This window comes from Lepisma saccharinum, chromosome 12, assembly GCF_977018435.1.
Source record: "Lepisma saccharinum chromosome 12, izLepSacc3.1, whole genome shotgun sequence".
NCBI lineage: Eukaryota > Metazoa > Arthropoda > Insecta > Zygentoma > Lepismatidae > Lepisma > Lepisma saccharinum.
Genome location: NC_139240.1, coordinates 15,892,458 through 15,916,180, shown reverse-complemented (window position 1 = coordinate 15,916,180; position 23,723 = coordinate 15,892,458). Strand labels below are relative to the sequence as shown.

At 38.9% G+C, this 23,723-nt stretch overlaps 1 protein-coding gene across 2 annotated transcripts in view; it reads right to left on the bottom strand.

Annotated features, from left to right (window-relative positions):
* Window positions 1-23,723, bottom strand: part of LOC145996576 (uncharacterized) — a 58,151-nt gene extending 34,428 nt beyond the window's left edge. The window contains exons 1-2 of one of the 2 annotated variants that reach the window (XM_083133081.1): window positions 23,594-23,723; window positions 2,036-6,422 (exon numbers count right to left, since the gene is read on the bottom strand). In XM_083133081.1, the coding sequence (XP_082989207.1) occupies window positions 2,036-6,269 (4,234 nt within the window). In that variant the 5' untranslated portion in view covers window positions 6,270-6,422; window positions 23,594-23,723. Of the gene's footprint in view, window positions 1-2,035; window positions 6,423-23,333; window positions 23,481-23,593 lie in introns of those variants that run through there. The other variant, XM_083133083.1, reaches the window with a different exon arrangement.

Below are 23,723 nucleotides of genomic sequence, written 5' to 3'. Positions count from 1 at the left end.
TCCCCTAATCGCTGCCACTGTTCCGAAGCAATCTATCTGGTTGCCAGGTGGCATGAATTATCAACAGTAACAAAATGTTTATGCAAATTTTGTAGTGTATACCAAATCCATGTAAGTCAAACATTAACTAGTTCTCCTGAGAAGTTAGTGCAGATGGAGATACAACATTGTATTCAGTCAGTGATATGATGCAATTTCCATGATTTACAGATATATTACAGAACGTATCACCCAAGAACATCTGTTTTACTTTCCTTTGTTCAATCTAGCATTATATTTCAGTTACACATAGCATTGACTTCCCTCTCTTGAATTCATTGCTATTCTTAAATGTGCCTGTTGTTCATTAATTTATATACCAGTCGATAAACTATAATTAATCACTACAAAATTCGCAAAATATTTTGTTCCAAAGATTTACTTTACATTAGGGTTTTGGTGTGTTGTAAATAGCCAAAATATTGTTGGCAAAGACAAATGTTCTTAGCTTGGAATTTCAGTGAATAATGCATTTACAAATTAGGAAAAACACTTTTGTGGAGTTAAAAAATGCAAAAAGTATATCAATATACCAGAAAAGGTACTTATCTGCAAAACTGATTTTTTGATTTTATTAATTTCGATGGCCACTGCAAACACACTCTCAAGTCCAGGATTTAACACCCATAAGCATGTTTCCTATCAGATGGTAACAGTGGTTACTTTATAATAAATCACTTTGCAGATAAGTAGTAATTGTATTTGGTATATTTATTTGATACCTCCACTTTTATTCCCTGAAACATGAATAAAAAGCAAAATTTCCAAATTTCATCTGCAAAAAAAAAGTATTACAGTGAACATAATTTGAACACTGCACAAATAATTTAAAATACGGTACAAAATTTGCCTTGTACTGGAATACATTTTACTTATTTAACGAACACTACAATATTTTAACAAACTTCTCATTTGTATTATCACATCTAATGCAGTCTGTAGAAAAATAAACCAGTGTGATGAATTTCAAATGAGACAGGAAATACAGCGAAAAGTGCAGGCTCGATCAGTACTTAAACCCAGGCCTCAGGCTTACCATGCCGTTACTCTACCAACTCAGCTACCCTGGCTTCACCTCATTTTTCATTCCCGCTGTTTTACCAACATGGAATTGTCCTGGTCCAGCCTGAATTTTTACAAAGTACATCTCCTGTTTCTGGCAAACATTAAGGTAATTCAGATGACAAGTTTGTGAAATCATCTTTACTGAATTTGTAATAATGTGTTGTTTAATATATATGAGTTGGAGATTTAATAGTAGCAACACTGCTGCATATACGCCATGAAATGGAACCATTGCTTTTCGCTTATACCACACGTTAGTTTGGTACCTAACCTACTCCCAGTAAATGGACTGTTCCTTCCAACACTATGCACGTGCTCAGTGACACGAGGAAGAGAGTATCGTTGGAGTTGGCAGTCTCAAGTTGTGTACTCAGAACCCCACTAATGTGATAGTTAAGTCGATTCTCATGTATAACTGTGATGGTGTTACTTATCTTAATGCATACCATACCTCAAGGAGAAGTTGTCAACGTGCTGTATTACTGTTCATTTTTGGAACATAACCTGCGACCTGCTTTGCGAAACAAGAGGTGACACTTTCTGCTGAATCCTCCCATCATTTTGCAGAACAATTTTCAGGCTCATGTAGTGCAACCTATGGCTGACTTGTTAGCTCGATGGGGCTGGCAAGTGCTCTACTTTGATTTGATCCCTGCCATTCGCTTCGGAACTATTCCAGTTATTCTTCAGGCAATAGACCGCTTCATTCGAACCATTGCTACAGGTACACTATGACTTCCATATCACATGCAACAGGTTGTACATAATGCTAGTGACTACACTGAAGGGCTGTAAAGTTTCACAGAGGTATCTCTCGTGAATCATTTGAAAATAAATAGTTGCCACTATTAAATCTCCAACCTACATATTAATAGTAAATAAAGTTCAAAGTACTTTTGCAATTACACCGAAAAATCAGCAAAGTACTTACCTTTTCTGAACACATGCTGCAAGTCAAATCGCTCTAATGTGATTCCAAATATCTTCGACCTGTTCCTGTGGAATGTGATCTCCTGCCCACCGTCGTCATCTTTGAGGACACCACGATCAGATTCAAGGGACAAGACATGCCCCTTCATGCCATCACTTAGAAAATCAGTTGCAGTCTTCTTCAAATTCTCTTTTTCCTTCATCTGATAATACTCCTCTTCGTTGGCAGGTATCTTCCACACGTGCAGTGCAATCCACTTGAACATATGGTTTTTACTTCCTGGTCTAATCTTCATTTGTACCGTGTCACCAACACAAACGAACTCAGCGGCATTGCGGTGACGTGACACTGTGTCCTGGCTAATGCTCGGGCTAAAACATTGAATTGTGGAAAACACTTCTTCGAACTCGACCTTCTTAACCCGTACTGTTATGACAAAATCAGATTTGGCAACACTGGAAACAGTCCCTTCAAACAAACCTCCAGGGTAAAGAATTCTGTATGCTTTGTTGTGAAAGAAGGAAGGCAATATTTTAACTGGTTTTATTGATGACAGCTCTTGGGGTTTCTTATCTTTTGGGTTCCATGCTAAAGTACACTGAAATGTTGCACCGGAAGGATGTTTCTCTGGTAACTTTTTGCAGTCAAAGGAAATGCATGCACCTATATTGGGTATACACAGATAGATGTGTGTGTTACAAAGCTGGCAATCTTTATACAATACATTTCTATGGCACAGCGCCTTACAGTTTTTTTTATTTAGAGCAAAGGTGAAGACTGCTTCGTCTGAATTCAGAATCTTCTGAAGTTTTCCTCTAACATTTGTATGAATTTCTTCTGCGATAGCATCCTGTTTTTCTACTGGACCTCCTTTCTTTATACACTGCTCAACACCTGAATCTTCTGCTGCCTTCGTTTTTCTTTCGGGAGGCATCACTGGCAATATCGGTGATGCTTTTGCAGTATCTACATGATCTGATTCTTTCTTTTCCATCTTCTTTTGTTTTGGTTCAGTAGGGATATTGAACTGCTTTATCCATGGCTTAATGCCCTTCCAAACCATTGTTGCCACATACTCAGCTCCTGAAGGATGTTGCTCGTTTAGTTTTACTGCGTTAAATGTCACGTTATCCCCTTTGTGCACATAGTATCCAAGAGTTTGAACATGGCAGCCGACTCCGTCAACGTATAGTTCCCTTTTAGTGAAAAGCACTTCAGCTGGATTGAGAAAAACATCGCACAATATTGTTCCTTCACTTTCTGATAAAATCTGACAGACCTCGCCATGTTTAGAATCCAGTAGACTGGCCAATGTCTTTGACTTATTGGTTTCTGGTGGTTTGTTATGCTCTTTTTCCACTAACAAATCTTCGGCAACAAGATCTTGAACTGGTTCTTGCTTCAATGGAGTACTGTGCTTCCAGGCATGGCTTGCTACCCAAATGTTGTTGTCCAAACCCTGTGATTTGACACCAATGACAAGCTTCACTCGATCCCCCTCAGAAATGAATTTTGCCAAATTTACTCCGAGAGCAAGTGTTGGGCTGCGTTTCTTCTCGCTGAAGTTTTGAACTCGAGTCAACACACAGAACGTTTTTCCGTTCAGGGTCACCGAGGCAAAGAAGCTCATGCGAGGGTTGAGGTCCGTAACCGTACCTTCGTAAGTTTCACCTATTACAAGAGATTCGCCATCAGAGAGGTTGCCGTCTGTGGAGCCGCTGATGGCACATTCTCGTTCAGAGCTGCTTCTCACTTCGACGTCATCCACATCAATTGGTATAACCAAATGAGGAGAGCCGCACCTTTCTACAGGGTCCTCCGAGGAAGATTTACTTCCGTGACCATACATGCTGCAATCTGAGAAAATATTCAGACTAGATTCTCCAGTTTCAGCTGACTGCGCAATACCACTTTCTACATCAATTGAGCACCCTTCATCTAGTGACTTGATTGTGATGGATTCGACATCATTCACAACCCTATTCAAAACTGTCCTATCTACATTCTCTACTATGCCCAAGCAACTGCTCTCACATTGTACGGAATCATCTGGTTTATTCAATGCAGAAGCGCTATACTTAGGTTTCTCAAGAGAGCTTTTGGTTATCACATTTACTGGCTCAGCTGGAGGGATTACCAACTGCGAAGAATTATCTTTTTCAAACGAAAACTCTGGTACATGAGCTGAAATAACTTCAGAGTGCAAACTTTCTAACTTGTCACTCAACTGCTCTAACTTCTGCAATGAACCATCTGACCGTTTCAAAATCTGGCCAATCATAGGTGGAGAACCACAGCTCGATGAGCTGTCATCTGTGCATTGGCCGTCAATCTGGATGCTACATTTTGCTGGAGATTTAGGTCTGTCTCCCAACCATGCCATAGAAGCGTAAAACGGAGCATCCTCGAGGCCTTGAAATCTCCATGCATCGAAATTAATCTCACATCCCACTTGCACGCATCTCTTCCAGTTGGATTTCTTACATCTCTTGCCATTAATGAAGAAACTTTTCGAGGAGAAATGGACAACCAATGGCATTCCCTGGTACGAGCTGTGAATGATTCCAATCCCATCAGGTTCACAGTGGACAACTTTGCCCTGCAGCTCACGTAACTCAGATGGGCAATGGGTATTCTGAGTTTGATTGGACCCTTCTGGAATTGTACCAGGCTCGGGAGAATGAGAGCAGGGGCTATCAGGTTCCAATGAGCAGTCGTGTGTCCTCCCCAAATCTAGAGTGATGTTTGCTTCATGAATCTTCTGTACAAGAGATTGTTCATCTACACAGTCTGTCCTTATCCCTCGGTCCTTTGGCTTCTTTCCTGTCCACACGAGTGATGCATAGCAGGAAATCTTGCCTTCCTCCACGATCAAGTATGCATCGAAGAATACTTGCTTGCTTTTGGTGACACTCTTCTTCTGTGAAGTTACGCTACATCTCTTTCCATTAACATACACAATATTGCTGGTAAAGTTAACTGTTAATGGCTTGCCTTTGTATATAGAGCTTATAATACCACCAGCAGATGTGGAATGTTTCATTGTTCCAGAATGGGACCTTAAAAAGTCAATCCCATCTTCCAGAACATCATCACTGTTTAAGTTAAGGTCCTGGTTACATGATAAGGTACTCTTGTCATCATGATCAGTGTAGGTGTCCGATTTAGGAGTTGATGCAGATTCCTCCAAAGGCACATGAGACAAAACAGAAACTGCATTCTCCAAGGATCTGACAGCGTCTCCTGCTTGAAGACTTGGTGAGCAGTTTTTCTGAGACATGTTATTTTTCTGCTCTCTTGGTCGCTCCCCTAACCATAGAACGGTAGCTCTGTAGTAACTCTTGCATCCAAATTCACAAACTTCTACATCAAAAGAAACCTTATCACCTATATGTAACACGTCACCCAGCAGTGATGCTTCCTTGATCTTAGAACTATTGATGTACACAGCATCTTTCAGGAACAATGCCTTCTCTTCCATCCCATGGTATTCAAAAGTTATTATTCCTATCGACGGGTTAATGATTAGTAGTATATTGCCTGTGAGGTTCTCTGTACTTGTTGCAGGCTGTTCCGTATTGAGCGGCCGTACGGGGCACTTCTTAACGTGATGGTAAAATTCTGGATCATCATTGAGCACCCAACACTTAGACTCAACATCCACATCTTTCCACACGCACGATCCCAACCACTCAAACATGCCATCCAAACACTTTGACACCTTCGCTGTCAATATGTCACCCTTGTTGTACAGTTCACGAGCATCTTGGGTGGACTTGTATTTTAGAAAGTTACTATGGCTTGTGTTCGGCAGAAGAACAGGTACAGGAACATCACAATTTATCACAGTCGCCACAGCCTTAAACTTGCTTAGGTACTCTTCCACGATCACACGATACGATTCACCATCCTTCAAACAACCATACTTCTCGGGCACCTTCTTCGGCTTCTTGCCGATCCATGCTAAGGTGGCTCTGTAGATGCAGTTGTCGTAATCCACGCAGAATGCATCGCATCTAACCTCACAGTCGCTGGCAACAGCATGCTTTTCTTTATCATACTTCTGACTGTTGATGTACAAGTCATCCGTTGAAAACAGGATCCTAAGCGTTGCATTTTTTATCGTACACTCCAATTCGTTTGAATCATCTTGTAAAGGCTGCTTCAGTTTTGCCTTTGCAGCTCTCACTATTCCAGCCGCACAGGCTGCTGCTATCTTTCCTTCTGCTGACATAACAACAGGCTTCCATCACAATGATGCAGCATGTCTGTATCTTTAGATGCATGGAAAATAAAGCCACTTTGTAGCATCAGCAGCAAGTATTCTTACATGATATCTTCACGAGTGAAACACCAGGTGATAATGGAGAAAATGTTACAAGGATTCCTGGAAGACAAGAATACTTCATATCATACGACAGAAGTAAATCATTCACTCAAAAACATGCACACACTCATTCTCATGCAAAAAAGAATGGGGGGGTGGGGGGGAATCAGCATCAAGCAAAACACTCCTAACTAGGGCTGAGGCAGTACCACTTTGAAGCGATACCAATACTGATACTCTTACCATTTCAACCAATACCAATGCTTGGAATTGTAACAATTAAAACTTGTCCAAAATACTGATTAATATTAGTAGGCGAGGATACCATTCCAATTACAAGTATCAATTTACCAGACTTTTGCTTCAACCCTTTCTGGAAGAGCCTGAAAATACCAAGATTTTCCTTTTTCTTGCTGCTTTAAAAAAATCATAAAAAATACATTGCTAAGTGTGTTTTTATTTAATTTTCATGTCCTGATTCCATGCATATATAATGTATTACACTTTTTTGTAAATTTACTCACATTTATGAATTTTTTCTGTAACAATTTCTTGAAACTAAAAAAACTTAAACATTGTAATAAAACTTACTGAAAACACATTTTCAATACATAATATAGAAATAATTAATGAAAAATATCCCAAAAAAACTTCTTGGGATTGAAATCGTTACAAAATGTGAAATCCAAAGCAGAATACTCATAAAAAAAATTCACAATGTGCATATAAATTATTCAAAGCTATAAACAAAAACAAAAGGGCAATGTAATTTGACATGAGTACAAGTAAAATTCAGCAATGAAGAAAATGTGACATCTAGTGGTTGGAATTTGAACCAGGTGTTTACAACACACATACACAAGAGACACAGTGTGATTATAGCCCGTCGTTCATTCACAATAGAATTTTATAATGAATGATGGGCTATGCCTGTTGCTCGTTTTATTGGGCAGAAATTGTATGACGTAATAATGATACAATATCAATGAAAATAATATTGGTAATGGTTCTGAATGTTTAATAATATTTTACACGTAGAGGCACACATTTTTTGTAAATAAAAAAGCAAGATTTCGGTACAAAAACCATGTCAATTTCGGGTTCAAAAGCTGTAAAAAAATAAAATTTCACTGTTATAGTGGTGAAAAAGCGGTACATAAAATGACATTTTAGTTATAAAATTGTGAATATAATCCCAAATTTGATTTAAAAACTGCACATATTACACAAAATAAACATATCCCTTCTAATAACATTTATGTCGTTACCAGAATATTAAGTTTTTTCTTGTATAATGTGTCCATTTTCTGTTTCTCAAATATTTACAGCAGAATTAATACATTTTCCGTGAATTGAATATCTCTCAGACTAATTCTGAATTCAGAAAGTGTCACGTTGGTCAATAAACTTGAAGAGTCTATTTCACATTATTTCGTGACAAACAGGGTGGGAAAATGCACCTCACACCTTTCAAAACATGAAAAATTAACATTACAATGAGTTATTTCACATTTCGTGTTTTTGTCAAAAACGAAATATGCATGCCTCTAGTAATACAGAATGTGCTAGAATACTGGAAACAGCTGAAATTTGAAGCTTGGAGAAAGTAACTTGAGATATTTAAAACAACAAAATGGGATATTTTTCATGTTTCCTGAAGGAAAAAATTGAACAAAAGGGGACAGCAAATTGTTAACATTTTAATATAAAAACTGTGTTGTCATAAACACTTATGTTTGATAACTAATTAAACTACGGTTGATAGATTTCTAAAATAAAAAAATGGAACATACATATTATGTAGGCATGGATATAGTTAACCCTTTCGGGGCGGGGCCTATAGATGCCAGAAATAACTCAAGGAGGGACGATGAATATTTCGTCAAACAAATGTTTTGGTAATAAAAGTTTAATAAACAGGATACCAAATTAAAAAAAAAAACACATGGAATCTTTTTTGGTTTATTCTCCAAGCTTTCATCTCACATCCGCCGTCATCACAGAGTAGACTGACGTCATTCTTGCGTCGCCAGGCTAATTGTTGTGCTGTCGTTTTCGCCTTTATATAACTTGGGGAAATCAGCAACTAGTGGCGGTTTGCCCTGATCGATGGGCGCTAGCCAATGGGCTTGATTTTGAGTTCTTTCTTTCGTTTTCTTTATAAAATTTACTATTTGTACCAGGGCTCGAAAAATCCCGGTCGCCAGGGCAACTAAAAGTTTCAGCCTGGCGACTGTGATCTTTTGCTGTAATATAGGTAACAGTATAGTATAGTGAAAACACATTTCACTCTTTTATTTCCTAATTATTTACATTTGTACTTACCTGTTATGCATAGCGGAACATTTTTGAACGTGAGATTTTGCTTTTTTCACTGAAAAAAGTGTAATTTTTCACATTACAAGTATTTATTGTTCTTTGCTAATTCACTTTCGTTACACACAATATGGTGGCCAAATCTTGACTCACGTTGTCTATCGTCAGCTGATATACAGTGTTTCCAAACTTATTAATCAACAAAATGCCGCACAAACTATTCACAGAAGGTTTTTAAGCGAAAATTGATCCACAAACCATTCACGGAAGGTTAGGTTAGGTTCAGTTAGGTTAGGCAAACAGAAAATTAAATTGAAAAAAAAAATGCTGTTAACCTTCACACGTCATCTTGTAAAACTGCCATGTGGTTGCTACACTGACAGGGGGTTACATAATTGAACGCACAGAACATTTGATTCACGTAGTCGACTATAATGGTGGCAGGAGCTATCGTGCATCGGAGATACATTAATGTCTAAAAATACATGATTTACGAGCTGAATAAGTTGAACCAAGGCCGAAAACACTTCCACGAGCTTCCAAAAGTCTACAAAAGTAGTTTCTCCTGCAAATTTGAAGAAATGTGATTTCACTATACCGTACTGTTACCGTAATATGTATGAAATTTTGATGATTCCAAGTTCAAATTGCAGTTAGCAAATTATTATTTTTTTCGTAACAGTTCCGTATATCGGAAATACGTTTCTTCATTTTTACAGAAGAAACTACTTACCGAAATGAGTTTCTGCAAGCTTTCCAACGTTCGTCGAGGTATTTTATTTCATCGTGGAATCTATTTGACCGGGAAATCATGTATTTTTCAAGAGAAGTAACTCACCGACGCACAATTGCCATTGCTTTCGCTACGTGAACTGCATGCTCCGCACGTCCGATGACATAAACCACTGTCAGTGTTTCAAACACCTTTTTTTAACTATGCTTGCCTAACCCAACCAAACCTAACCTACCCTTATGGAAATGGTTCATGGGGCTATTCGTCAGCTACCGTGCATAATGGTTCGTGGAGCTATCCGTGAATGGTTCGTGGAGCTATCCGTGAATGGTTCGTGGAGCTATCCGTAAATGGTTCGTGGAGCTATCCGTGAATGGTTCGTGGAGCTATCCGTGAATGGTTCGTGGGGCTATGCATCAATGGTTCGTGGGTCCATCCGTCAGCTACCCACGCATAATGTATAATTTCCATCTGTGTATTTTTCGGTGAAGAAGGTTGAAACACTGCATACCCACAACGTGAGTCAAGTAGTGCCTGCCATATTGTGTGTTCCGGAAGCAAAGAAAGTAATAATTAAAAAAAAGCACTCAGAATGTGAAAAATTGCATTTGTTTTCATGTAAAAAGCATAATGGCACCTTGAACTATGTTCCGCAATACACAATTGGTGAGTACGAACCATGCGAAACACAAAATTTCCGATATACGGAACTGTTAACATTTTTTTTTTATCAACATTGTGAACTTTCCATAGTGTCAGTAACAATTTCTTACCCTTTGTCCCCCAACACCCCATTTCCCATTTCCTGCTTTCTCGAATGATTTAGCAATGTTTTGAATACCGTGATGCTCTGCATCTTATACAGAGTGTTTCAAAAGTTGCACAACACAAACTTTGGAAATGTATATCATGAAAACCGTAAGAGATATTTACACCAGGTTTTCTGCATTATAAAGCCTCATCCATTGAGATGTTTTTCAATGCTTAAAATTATCAGTTCACTCCGTACAGAAAATTATATAAATTAATAACTGATGAAAAGCAGCATTCAATTTTTTCCAGAAATGAACTTCTGAGTAAGCAAAATATGTAAGAAATTATCGAAGGGTCATAATTAGACATATGATGACTGATGCCATGTCAGTCTGTCATTTGCGACCAATATTGGTCATGTGCAACATTTGGGTCTTACCAAAAAGTATGCCATACAATGGCAAGAGTACTAGAACTGACCTGCCTAACTTAACAAAAGCATTTTGGGACATAATACTCCTTCCGCGGTGGCTCAGTCGGTAACGCGTCTGACTACCATGCTAAAGGTCCCGGGTTCGATCCCCGGCCGGTTCAAATCCGGGAACTTTTCTAACGGTGAAAGCGGCCCCGGCGCCCACCCAGCATCGAATAACATTGGTACCTGGGGGAAACCCTGGGGGGTAAAGGCGGTCAGGGGCGTGATGCTGATCACATCACCCCCACTCACGACCGGATCAAGAAAGTGTGGGGTGTTACCCCACACCCCCTATACGCCTTCATGGCGTGGTGCTATGCACAGGGGAACACTTTACCTTTTTTTTTTTTTTATACTCCTTTCTACTCGATGCACTTGAAGTGGATGGAGCAGCAGTATATAATCGCAAATAAGAGTATAAAAAGGAGTACACAAAAGCATATCGTACCCAAAAGTGACAAGTCTGCTATTATCCTTAACCTAACAGGAAGCAGACAAATGAAAGCTTAATAAGAAATTACGCAAACGTTAGGGGGTCTAGGAATGTGGATAGCAAGGAGAATGTGACGCAAACGTTAGGGGGTCTAGGAATGTGGATAGCAAGGAGAATGTGGACAGTTGGCGAGTGAACGGAATTGTGAATTTGAATTTGAATTTGATTTTAAAATTGTGGGAGCGTCAGCACTTAGGCTATTTTGCTCCCGTCACATTATACGGGGCCAGCCCCTTATCATTACAAACAACAACTCTAACGTTGCATAATTAAAAATTAAAAATCTTAAAATGTTCTGACTTCTGTTAAAAGCTGAGGCTGGAAAGGGGCACTCAGCACACGTAAAGACAAAAGAACAGGACAATACAAACAAAATTATACTGGCTATGGGGCCAGTCGCCAGAGCCTCGTTAGTCTTCAGTCCAGGGTGCACTAACGTGGAAGTGAGGTTGACATTTGGGTGTACTACGTGGAAGATCACCCCTTACACCCCGAACGGAATTGTGACAGGATCGGGAATGAAGAGTGCAAGGGTGTGAGGAGAGTGAATTGTGACAGGGGGTCAGATATGTGACAATCGAGATGATTGAGAGGACGATCTGTCGACATCCGGACGAGAGGCAGGTAAAGTCCTTTTCCTAATTACATCCATTACGATTCAGTCATGGAGAGTGTATAAAACCCATTTATTGTACATGTCAATTCTTGCCATTCTTATTGAGTGCAACCTCTCGCACATCATCAATAAGGTTGCGTTACGAAAGGAAAATAGTTCTCCAAAAAACACGCAGCATGCAGACTGCATGCATAATTAAAAATCAAAATATGCGAAAACGAACATCATCAAACCTTGCACTTACAATATTTAAAAAAATAATAAAAAAAGGAAAATTACTATCAGCAACAAATCCACAAATGCCACCCTAACAGGCTTTTTGTTATCTATGTTAGGTTTAATGCAGTTAGAATTTACACTCGTTTTTGGCTTCATGTGCGTGTGTGTGCACACAGTGATATTCCACTAAAAAAACTGGGAAGGAAAGTGCTCTGGGATACAGTGGCATGCATTCTGGGTAGGCTTGGTCTGCTGCACATACCCATCTAATATAATGATATGTATGTAGAATCATAACACACGGTGAGTGATGCGAATAAAACATTTCTATCCTCGACTCTTCGTGATCCTTAATGGCTCACCGTAAGTATAGGTTTATTGAATGTAAAAAAATGTTCCGCATTGTCATCTGTCAGCTGGTGAATGTGTTCTGGCTCACTGTGCATTGCCATTGAATGTGTTCTACATACTGGTAAGCACCGCTAACAGGCCATAGTATGACATGATATCACGTGCCTATTTTACTCTCTCTGCGTGTTGATAGTGAAAGATATCATGCTGGTATGGCAGAAAATACATGTACAATTGAAGATGTGTTGAAAAAATAATTGAAATCGTTTGTTCGAACACAAATGCTTTAGCACCAACTTCTATCCCCTTTTTGCATAATTTATGAGGATAATAACGTCTTTGATACTACAGGGTGGCTCAATAAGTCACTTAACACCCCCAGTATAAGGCCACTGCGGCATGGAACGTGAAAATGGAAATGACCAATCGTTGACTGGCCAAGGGGGAACCACATTGACGTCACCCACATGGTCGGAAGCCATCTTGATGTCCGCTATCTTGAATTCAAGTTCAGAAATTTAAATGGGAAGGGGTCGTGCGACATATCAAAATGGGCTAGAATTTCACCAGGAAAACAACTGTGACATTTGTTTTCACCTAACTTTAATTGTTGCAGAGTTAACAATACCACAAAGTTATGGCTCAATAAGTCACTTAACACCCCCAGTACAAGGCCACTGCGGCATGGAACGTGAAAATGGCGATGACCAATCGTTGCCTGGCCAAGGGGGAACCACATTGACGTCACCCGCATGGTCGGCAGCCATCCTGATGTCCGCCATCTTGAATTCAACTTCAGAAATTTAAATGGGAAGGGGGTCGTGCGACATATCAAAATGGGCTAGAATTTCACCAGGAAAACAACTGTGACATTTGTTTTCACCTAACTTTAAATTTAAGGGCGATTTCCGCATGGGAGAGTGACACGTCCTTTCCTTTTTGCTTAAATGTTTATTGTTCAAATAATCGTTAGTATGTGATTATGAGTTATTTATTGTTAGACCAATCACTGAAAATGTCCGGATATTGACTTACCGGTATGTACATATCTTGTAACATTGGTTGGCATGGGAATTACGATTGTGTTTTGTCTTTACATAAAAGTTTAAAAGAGTGATGATGTGAATTGATCGTGTCAAGAGTAGCATATTTCCATTTTCACTGATCTGAACGAAAATGCCACTAACACGTGAGGAACGGATTGCCATCATATTGATGTCAGGGGGATTTCGCTTATTTCACGAAAATAGCTTCAATTTTCCACATATCGAGTAATTATTGTTCGTTCTTCCCTCTCACACAATATGGCGGAGAAATCTTGACTAATGTTGTCGTAGATCAGTGGGTTTGCAGTGTTGCAACCTTCTTCACAAAAGAATACCTACTTTTGTGTTACTCATTTTGTATTTTTTTCCGGGTTCGAAAATCCCATGAACCATGCATGGATAGCCCCACAAACCAATCATAAATAGCCCCACGAACCATGCACGCGTAGCCCCACACACCATTCACGGATAGCTCTACAAACCATTCTACTTGCCCCATGAACCATGCATGGATAGCCCCACAAACCATTCATAAATAGCACCACGAACCATGCATGCAAGATTAGGTAGATTCTGTGAGGTTATGCAAACATAGTTAAAATTATCATGTTCTGGCAAAACAATGGCGAGTTTGGAAACACTGACTGGGGGTTACGTCATTGAACACACGGAACATTTGGTTCACATAGTCGAACGTAATGGAGGCAAGAGCTTTTGTGTATCGGAGAGACATTAATGTCGAAAAATACATTATTTACTGGCCGAGCTTTCAAAAGTCTACAGAGACTCGGTTCCGTAAGTAGGTTCTCCTGTAAATTTGAAGAAATGTGTTTTCCCTATACCATACTGTTACCATTTAGGGGTGTTAATTTAATGCTAAGAGCTGTAGGCTAAATCTGACCCACCTAACCTAACAAAGAAAGAACTTAGCAATGAAATACCCTTTTTCACCTCATGTACGGTGAGTCACATAATTATTCGGACAGATAAGATTTCTGAATACTTACTGACGTAGTATAATATATATATATAATACGATATATACGATGTAATATGATGTAATATATAATACGATGATAAATGTTTAATATTTATTTAACAAACAAAACACAATATGAGCACACTGTTAATTATCTTCAATTATGTTTAATATAATATATTAGTAAAATATTTTCATTAAACAAAACAAACATTTTTTGTGGGTTAAACAAAATTATTCGGACACATGGAAGGAGAAACAGGTAAACACGCTTGAAAAGCAACGAACAGAAATGTCACTATCTGGGATGCATCACTTTCATTTTTAACACCTCGGATAAACGATTTGGCATACTTTCTACCAATTTTCTGGTGTACACTGGCGTGTTGGCCCATTCATGTTGAAGTCTCTCCTTGAGGTCTGCCTTCGAGATTATAGGTGTTTTCTTCACTTCTTTTTCCAACTTACACCACAGGTGCTCAATGACGTTGAAGTCTGGAGACTGCGGTGGAGGATGGAGCACTTTTGGGCAGTTGTACAATAACCATTCTTGTACTACACGGGAAGTGTGCTTCGGGTCATTATCTTGATAAAAACAAAGTTACAAAGAATGCCCATCATTTCAGCACTAGTCTTTAGATTTGACTTCAGAATGTCAAGGTAACGGTACCCGTCCATTGTCTGTTCGATGAAAGCCAATTTACCAACGCCTTGGGCCGACATGCAGAACCAAACCATTACGTGACCACCCCCGTGCTTCACTGTTGCTTGCAAATTTTTCCCTCTGAGCTCCTCATTTGGTTTACGCCACACTGTTACCCTCCCATCTGACTCACAAATATTGAATTTACTCTCGTCAGTGAAAATTACCCGATTCCACCATGTCTGATCCTTTCCTAAGTGTTCCTTTGCGAACACCAGTCTTTGTGTCCTGTTTGGCTTATTTACAAATGGCTTTCTCCTGGCTACACGGCCATGATAGTTTGCCCTTCTGAGTACTCTTCGTATAGTTTCAGGATGACTATGCTTTCCATACTCCTCAGCTACCTCACCACACACCATTGGAGTACTCATCTTTGTTTTTTTTAAAAAAATTTCCTCACGATTACCGTCACTTCTCTGGGGGAAAAAATTCTTAGTCTCCCTGTATGACCGTGGGACTCGATCCTGTCTTCATCTTTAAATCGCTTAATAATATATGCAACTGTTCTTTTTTTCATTTTCAACATTGAGGCAATTGCACGGTAAGTTTTACCCTTAGCATGGTGCCATATCACTAACTGACGTTGTTCAAATGAACTTTCCTTTCCTCTTCGCCCCATTTCTACATAGAAAATGTTCTTATATCACAACTTTGTTAAACAAAACGCGATCGTAATTGCTATAGAAACCTACAGGAAACCAGAGTTAATAGAACAGAGTATACATACATCAATCAATCCGTAAATCGAAATTGTCACTGTATCGCAAACGTTAACATTTACTATGTGTCCGAATAATTTTGTGGCACTATTTTTGCAACGGTAGGGATTCATTCTTCGTTATATTGTTGCTGCTGTTCGTTTTTTAACTTTTTATCGTCCAATTTTGTGCTAAACATGACATTTTTTAAACGAAAATCAACTTCAACGCTGTACACAGATTTCACTCCCTTCCCCCTCTTAAAGGTTAGAAATTTACTGTGTCCGAATAATTATGTGAATCATTGTATGTGAAATACATGGCATGAGATGTCAGTCACCTTGACAGTAAACAAATGGTTGCTCACAAACAAGGAATATTGTAAGCACATTTGGAAGGGAAAGGTTGGGTAAAACTAGTATCCACCAAACATCTGAAATTCCTTTATTTTCTTTCACATTGGTACTTACGTATTCTGCATTGCTAAGGATTCTGGAAGGTGGGATTTCGTTTTTTTCTCGACAATAATTTCAATTTTCCACATATCGAGTATTTATTGTTCATTTATTTTCCGGTTGCGTTACACACAATATGGTGAGCAAATCTTGACTAGTGTTGTCCATGATCACTGTGTGTGCAGTGTTTCCAACCTTCTTCACCAAAAAATACCTGCTTTCATGTTGCTGATTTTCGGTAACAGTTCGTTATATCGGAGACACATATAAATCGGATATTTTGAGTTTCACTTGGTTTGTACTTACCAATTGTGTATTGCGGAACATAGTTCAAGGCACCATTATGCTTTTTACACGAAAACAAACACAATTTTTCATATACAGAGTGATTTTTTTATTCCTTTCTTCGCTTCCGGAACACACAATATAGCGGGCACATCTTGACTCACATTGCGGGTATGCAGTGTTTCAACCTTCTTCACGGAAAAATACTACTATAGTGTTCCTCACAGGTGGAAATTATACATTATGCATGGGTAGTTGATGATAGCCTGGGTATCTGGCAGATAGCCTCACGAACCATTGACAGATAGCCCCTCGAACCATCACAGATAGCCCTACGAACCATTCACGGATAGCTTCACGAACCACCATGCTCGGCAGCTGATGAATAGCCCCACGAACCATTCAAGGATAGCCCCACAGACCATTTACGGATAGCCCCACAGACCATTTCCATAAGGTTAAGTTTGGTTGGGTTAGGCAAGCATAATAATAATAAAAAAAAAAAGGAGTTTGAAACACTGATAGTGTGGTACGTTACTGAACGTGCGGAGCATACAGTTCACATACGGGAAGCATGTCAATTGTGCGTCGGTGGGATATTTCTCTTGAAAAATAAATGATTTGCCGGTCAAATAGATTCCACAATGAAAGAAAATACCTCCACGAACGTTGAAAAGCTTGGAGAAACTCATTTCCGTAAGTAGTTTATTGTAAAAATGAAGAAATGTGTCTCCGATATAACGAACTATTACCCTAATTTTGTATTTTTTTCCAGGTTAGAAAACCCCACGAACCATGCACGGATAGCCCCACAAACCATTCATAAATAGCCCCATGAACGATGCACGGATAGCACCATGAACCATTCACGGATAGCCCCACGAATCATTCACGGCAAGGTTAGGTTCAGTTAGGTTAGGCAAACAGTTAAATTGTCATCCTCAAAATTGTCATGTTCTTGCAAAAAAAAAAAAAAAAAAAAAATGTGTGGTTGGAAACGCTGACCGAGGGTTACATCATCGAACATACGCAGCATTTGGTTCACGTAGTAGAAGGACATAGAGGCAACAGCTTTTGTGCATCGGAGAGACATTAATCTTCAAAAATACATGATTTACCGACTATATAAATTAAGTGATTGGAAAAAACACTTCCACGACCTTTCAAAACTGTACGGAAAGTCAGTTCGGTAAGTAATTTCTCCTGTAAAATTGAAGAAATACGTTTTGCGGATACTAAAATTTTACCAAGGGTTGTCCTCCAGAAAACATGCAGTAACTAACACACTGAAGTATGTATTTATAGACAATTAGAAATCAAACTAGTACCTGTGCGATCTCCACCGAACACCTCTCACTCGTTTATTTCCTCATTTTTAACATTCATACTTACCTATTCTGCATTGGGAAAGATTCTTTAAGGTGGCATCTTGCTTTTTTCACGAAAAAAAAACAACAATTTTTCACATTAACAGTAATTATTGTTCTTCCTTTTTTCACTTCCGTAACACACAATATGGCGGGCACACCTTGAGTTGCATCGTGAATCATGTGGGTATGCAGTATTTCCAACCTTCGTAACCGAAAAATACCTGAATAGCCCCACAAACCATTCACGGATAGCCCCGGAAACCATTGACGTATAGCCCCATGAACCATTCCTGGCAAGGTTAGGTTCACTTAGGTTAGGCAAGCATAGTTAAAATTTTGTTCGTAAAACAATGCGATACAGCTTCAAAAAAAAATCACCTTCACTTTTTACAAAACAACGGCGTGGTTGGAAACACTGACAGGGGGTTACGCCGTTAAACGTACAGAACATCCGGTTTACGTAGAGGAAGCAACGGTCATTGTGCGTCGGAGAGATATTTTTCATCAAAAATACATGAATTCCCAGTCAAATAGATTCCACAATGCAAAAAAATACCTCCACGAACTTTCAGAATGCTACAGAAACTCATTTCCGTAAGTAGTTTCTTCTGTAAAAAATGAAGAAATCCGTTCGGCAGAGATCGCCCTGTTACCAATCAAACCATGTAAAAAAATGCCTATCCATGTGTCATACATTTGATTTTATCATGCTACATATACATTTTTTACTTGGATCGATTTAGATTTTCGTCTGAGTGCGAAGTTTTTGCAATCACTTACAGTGCGTTTCCTTGACACTGGTTATTCACTTCCATGTACTTCTGTATAATTCTGTACTTGCCAACAGCCATTCATTTACTATCGTCAGTAACGGTTCCGATTGTTTTATGATTTCTTTCAAATTCTCCTAGCAGAAAGACTAATTATCGTAGAATTTTGGAAATCATTGTCACACAAAATTTTCACCTTCCTTAAATTAATTGGATTCGAAAAAAAGTTATTTATGAAAATTACCTTATGCAAGGATGAATGCTTCCCATGGACAAGGTATTCTGCCTTGACAAGTGACAGTAAGTATCGTAGACTAGTGGGAATGAATGTAGAAGTAAATTGGAACCTTATAAATGCCTTTTAAGGACTTTATTTTTATGTTAAGAGAACCAAACCTGACCTGCCTAACTCAACCACGAAAGCATATATTGAACAAAATCTTAAGTAATCGCTAAAACTCTACAGTATGTGTTAACATACATAAATCAAAGCATATAAAAATTATATTTGTGGCATGATGAAATCGCAATAAAACAAAAGGAACTTGGACCCTACCGTCTTACAAACAGCCCTTCCTACCTTGGTTTGTTCACCGTGCGGTGTTAAAATGTATACTTTCTTCTTGCCGCCAAAATGTTTGAAGATTTCATTCAATAAATGCTTTCGTAGTTGGGTCAGATTTAGTTCCGTTAGCATTTTTATAATAACCCTATATCCTTTTGTTGTTAGGTTAGGTGGTTCAGGTTTTGTTTGCTTAGCATTTTAATAATTGGACTTTTTAAAAATGAAAACTCTGTTGATTAGTTTCAGGAAGGTTCCAATTTACTTCTCTACATTCTTTCCCACTAGTGTAAAATACTTTGTCACCTCACCTTAATCGACAGTGTGGGTGTCTTGTCCATGGGAAGCGTGATTGCTTAAGGTATTTTTTTTTTTCCAACGTAAATAACTTTTTTCTGAAATCCAAAGTGCTCATTACTTTTAGGAAGGTTCAAATTTCATGTGACAGTGATTGAAAGAATTCTACGATAATTAGTCTCTGTTTTGAAGCTTCATAAAAGAGTAGGTTGGATGTTTTTTGCCATTGTGATTAGCATAGAGACTAAATTTAGGTACTAATCTGATAGTCCCCGGACAGATTTCTTAATTTTTACAGAAAAAACTACTTAAGGTAACAAGTTCATGTAGCATTGTCTAAAATCTGCAAGGTGTTTTGTGTGATGGGGGAATGTTTCATAGCGGAAACTCATGTTGTTTGTTGACAATTAATTCTCCGAAGGAGAATAGCCTTCGCCCCGTGTACACTTTCCTCGTACACCTTCCTACATCATCATGCATCGTGATTGTGTTTTTTTCATGTTCATTGGGTATCCGGTGTTTCGATGCAGTGTTTCTACCCGTCTGTATTTGCAACGAAAGTCAGAAACATGACGTGTCGTGGATGCGTGGTGAAATTTGTACCGGGTGTGGAAGATCCAGTGGATTTTGTAATTGAACATGGGATCGTGAAGGAAGGAATTGAATGTTCAAAGTGTGGCAGTGAATGTAAGCTACTCATTAGAAGGAATGGGTTGTGCATATATACGGTATTTTTTAGTATGTTTACGTAATCTAACCTGCTGAAATGTGCATGATTATATTGTAACTATGTTTGCCTAATATGACGTGTCGTGGATGCGTGGTGAAATTTGGGGGCAGGTAACTGCCAATTTCTAACATGCCTTTAACAGGGAGTGGGGGCACGGCAGCGGGCGGAGCCTGGAATCTGTGGGAAATTTGGACTCAAAAAATTTGAAACTAATTTTTTTTTTTTTCATTTCACACCGATTCCGTGATGGATAGCCCCACAAACCATTACAATTTTCTTCCTAGAACGATGCAAAAAACTTACAAAAAAAAATGATCACGAGCTTTGTTCACGGGCATTTCTCGGGTTCCGAAGGTTGAAACACTGCATAACAAATGAAAATCGACAAAACACGAGCACGACGTGTGATTACCTAGGAAGATGTACGTGCCATATTGTCTCAGGCAAGCGGAAAGACCACGAGGAAAAAGTACTCGTAATGTGCAAAATTGCAATAACTTTCATCCAAAAAACGTGAATGCACCTTCAAGAATGTTCTGCGAAGAAGATAGGTAAGCACGAATGTCAAAAATTGACAAAACGAAAAAGTTATACATCATGGAGTTTTGGACTTTTAACCACTGTTAATTTTTACAAAAAAAATAAATTTTTTACCTACGTTTCGGAGGCCGAATCTGCCTCCGTCTTCAGGGTAGCCTGTAGTCTGTTATGTCGCATAAATGGTTGCCTAGGAGGATTGTTCAAGGTGACCTAGGATCCACCGCGTCTGCAGTCACAAGGACCTCTATATACGAAAAAAAGTGCCAGGTAGATTATGAGTGGCCCAGGCTCCACTTTGTCAAATGACCACGTCGAGGTCACGACCGACCACGTGAAGGTCACGACCAATCCGGGGCGATCCAGTCCCCGGAGATCAAGGTGGAAACCTAACGGTGCCACACGAAGCCTTGGTCGTGACCTCGACGTGGTCATTTGACAAAGTGGAGCCTGGGCCACTCATAATCTACCTGGCACTTTTTTCGTATATAGAGGTCCTTGTGACTGCAGACGCGGTGGAGCCTAGGTCACCTTGAACAATCCTCCTAGGCAACCATTTATGCGACATAACAGACTACACGCTACCCTGAAGACGGAGGCAGATTCGGCCTCCGAAACGTAGGAAAAAAAATTATTTTTTTTGTAAAAATTAACAGTGGTTAAAAGTCCAAAACTCCATGATGAATAAATCACCACTGATTAGCTACAAAGAAGAAAAAGTTATAGGTGTCCGGGGACTATCAGATTTTTACCCTAATTTTTGCAATGTGTAATGTTGGCCGAAGTGAATGCCTGGAGGTATGTAGTTAAATAATGTTCAACATCAGTATGCATATAGCTCTTTTGTATATGGAGTAAATGTATATGAAAGCAGAAAGGTACCAGTTAGATATAGTGAAAACACATTTCTTCAAATTTACAGGAGAAATGACGGGAAAGTACTTACGGAATTGAGTTCCTGTGGACTTTTGGAATCTGGGAATAGTGTTTTTTTTTCCATTCGTGCAACTTATTCGGCCTTTAAATAATGTCATTTTTGACATTAATGTATCTCCATTGCACGGTAGCTTGTGCCACCATTATCGTCGACTACATGAATCAAATGTTCCGTGCGTTCAAATATGTAACCCCCTGTCAGTGTAGCAACCACGCGGTAGTTTTACCAAATGACATGTGAGAGTTTTTTTTCCAAATTTAATTTTCTGTTTGCCTAACCTAACTGAACCTAAACTAATCCTTTGTGGATCAATGTTAGCCTAAAAACTATCATTTTTCTGTTAATAAGCGTTAGTGTAGCAACCACGCTGTAGTTTTACAAGATGACGTGTGAGCGGTTTTTTTCCCCGAATTTAATTTTGTTTGGCTAACCTAACTGAACCTAACCTAACCTTCCGTGAATGGTTTGTGGATCAATTTTCGCTTAAAAACATTGTGAATAGTTTGTGCGGCATTTTTCGGTTCATAAGTTTGGAAAACACTGCATATCAGCTGACGATAGACAACGTGAGTCAAGATTTGCCCGCCATATTGTGTGTAACGAAAGGAAATTAGCAAAGACCAATAAATACTTGTAATGTGAAAAATTACACTTTTTTCAGTGCAAAAACATAATCCCAAGTTGAAAAATGTTCCGCTATGCATATAAGGTAAGTACAAATGTAAATACTTCGGAAAAAAACGAGTTAAATGTGTTTTCACTATAACTGGTACCCACGATAGTTTACAGTATGCTAAAGCCCTTTCGGTAACATTATCGTATGAGGGAAACTGATTCCTTCAAATTTACAGGAGAAAGTACTTATGGAAATCATTTTCTTTAGCGTTGTGGAAGTTCCTGAATGTAGATTTGATCCATTTTAATGTGAATGCGTGCTGTTTTCTGCAAAAATCTCTGTCCGACACGCTGTTCCTGCTCCCGCCATTTGCTTTCTGCACAAGAGTGCAATGTTCCGTGTGTTAAGATGATGCAACCCCGTAGCCAGTGTTTCAGCCTCGCCGTATTTTCACTAGAACATGACGTGTCGAGTATTTTTAATTTTTTTCTTTAACTATGCTTGCCTAACCTAACATTATGGAAAATGGTTTTTGGGTCTAACGTGAATGGTTTTTGGGGCTAACGTCAATGGTTTGTTGGGCTAACGTCAATGGTTTGTTGGGCTAACATCAATGGTTTGTGAGGCTAACGTCAATGGTTTGCGACGTATTAGCATAATTTCAAATACGAGCACGAAAGTAGATATTTTCCGGTGAACGAGGTTGCAACACTGCATAAATCGACAAAACACACTCAGAACGCCCCTAAACCAGTACGCTATCACGGCCATAATGTGTTACACATTCGAAACAACAAGTAACAGTAAGTACTCGTAAATCTAAGAAATAGACATTGATATGCATTATTTCATTTTAGGAAATGTTCCACATTCGAAAATAACACGTTAGCAATGTAAAGAAGTCCGAAATATATGATTCGTAGGTGTTTCCCTCATACCATAATAGTACCGATACAGCACTTTCTAATACTACTACAAAGTTGCGAAAAATCATTAAACTAGGAACCCTTAAATTATGGCGAGAGCTTACCAGTATTGAAAACCACCACCACCATATCAAACAGCCTTGCACTTCAAATTCAAATACTGCCACGTAACTCTATTATTAAGTCTGTATGAACACCTCATGAATTTTGGCAATTGCATGGGGCAAGTAATTGTGCAGCATTATTTCCAAACATATTTGTTGCGAAAGTTTAACAATTCACAGTAAGCTACGTGAGGCTTGCTAAGCATAGTCACTTAACACGCAGCATGTTATCATTAGACCTAACATGATCAAAAAATTACCTGGACCAAGAGTGAAATGTATGGTATGAAGTATGCAGCAGCACAGGTATCAATCACATCATAGATTTATCACGTATCAAGGCACGTCAGAGCTCGTTTCAACAGCTGCAAGCAAATGGACAAAACTGAT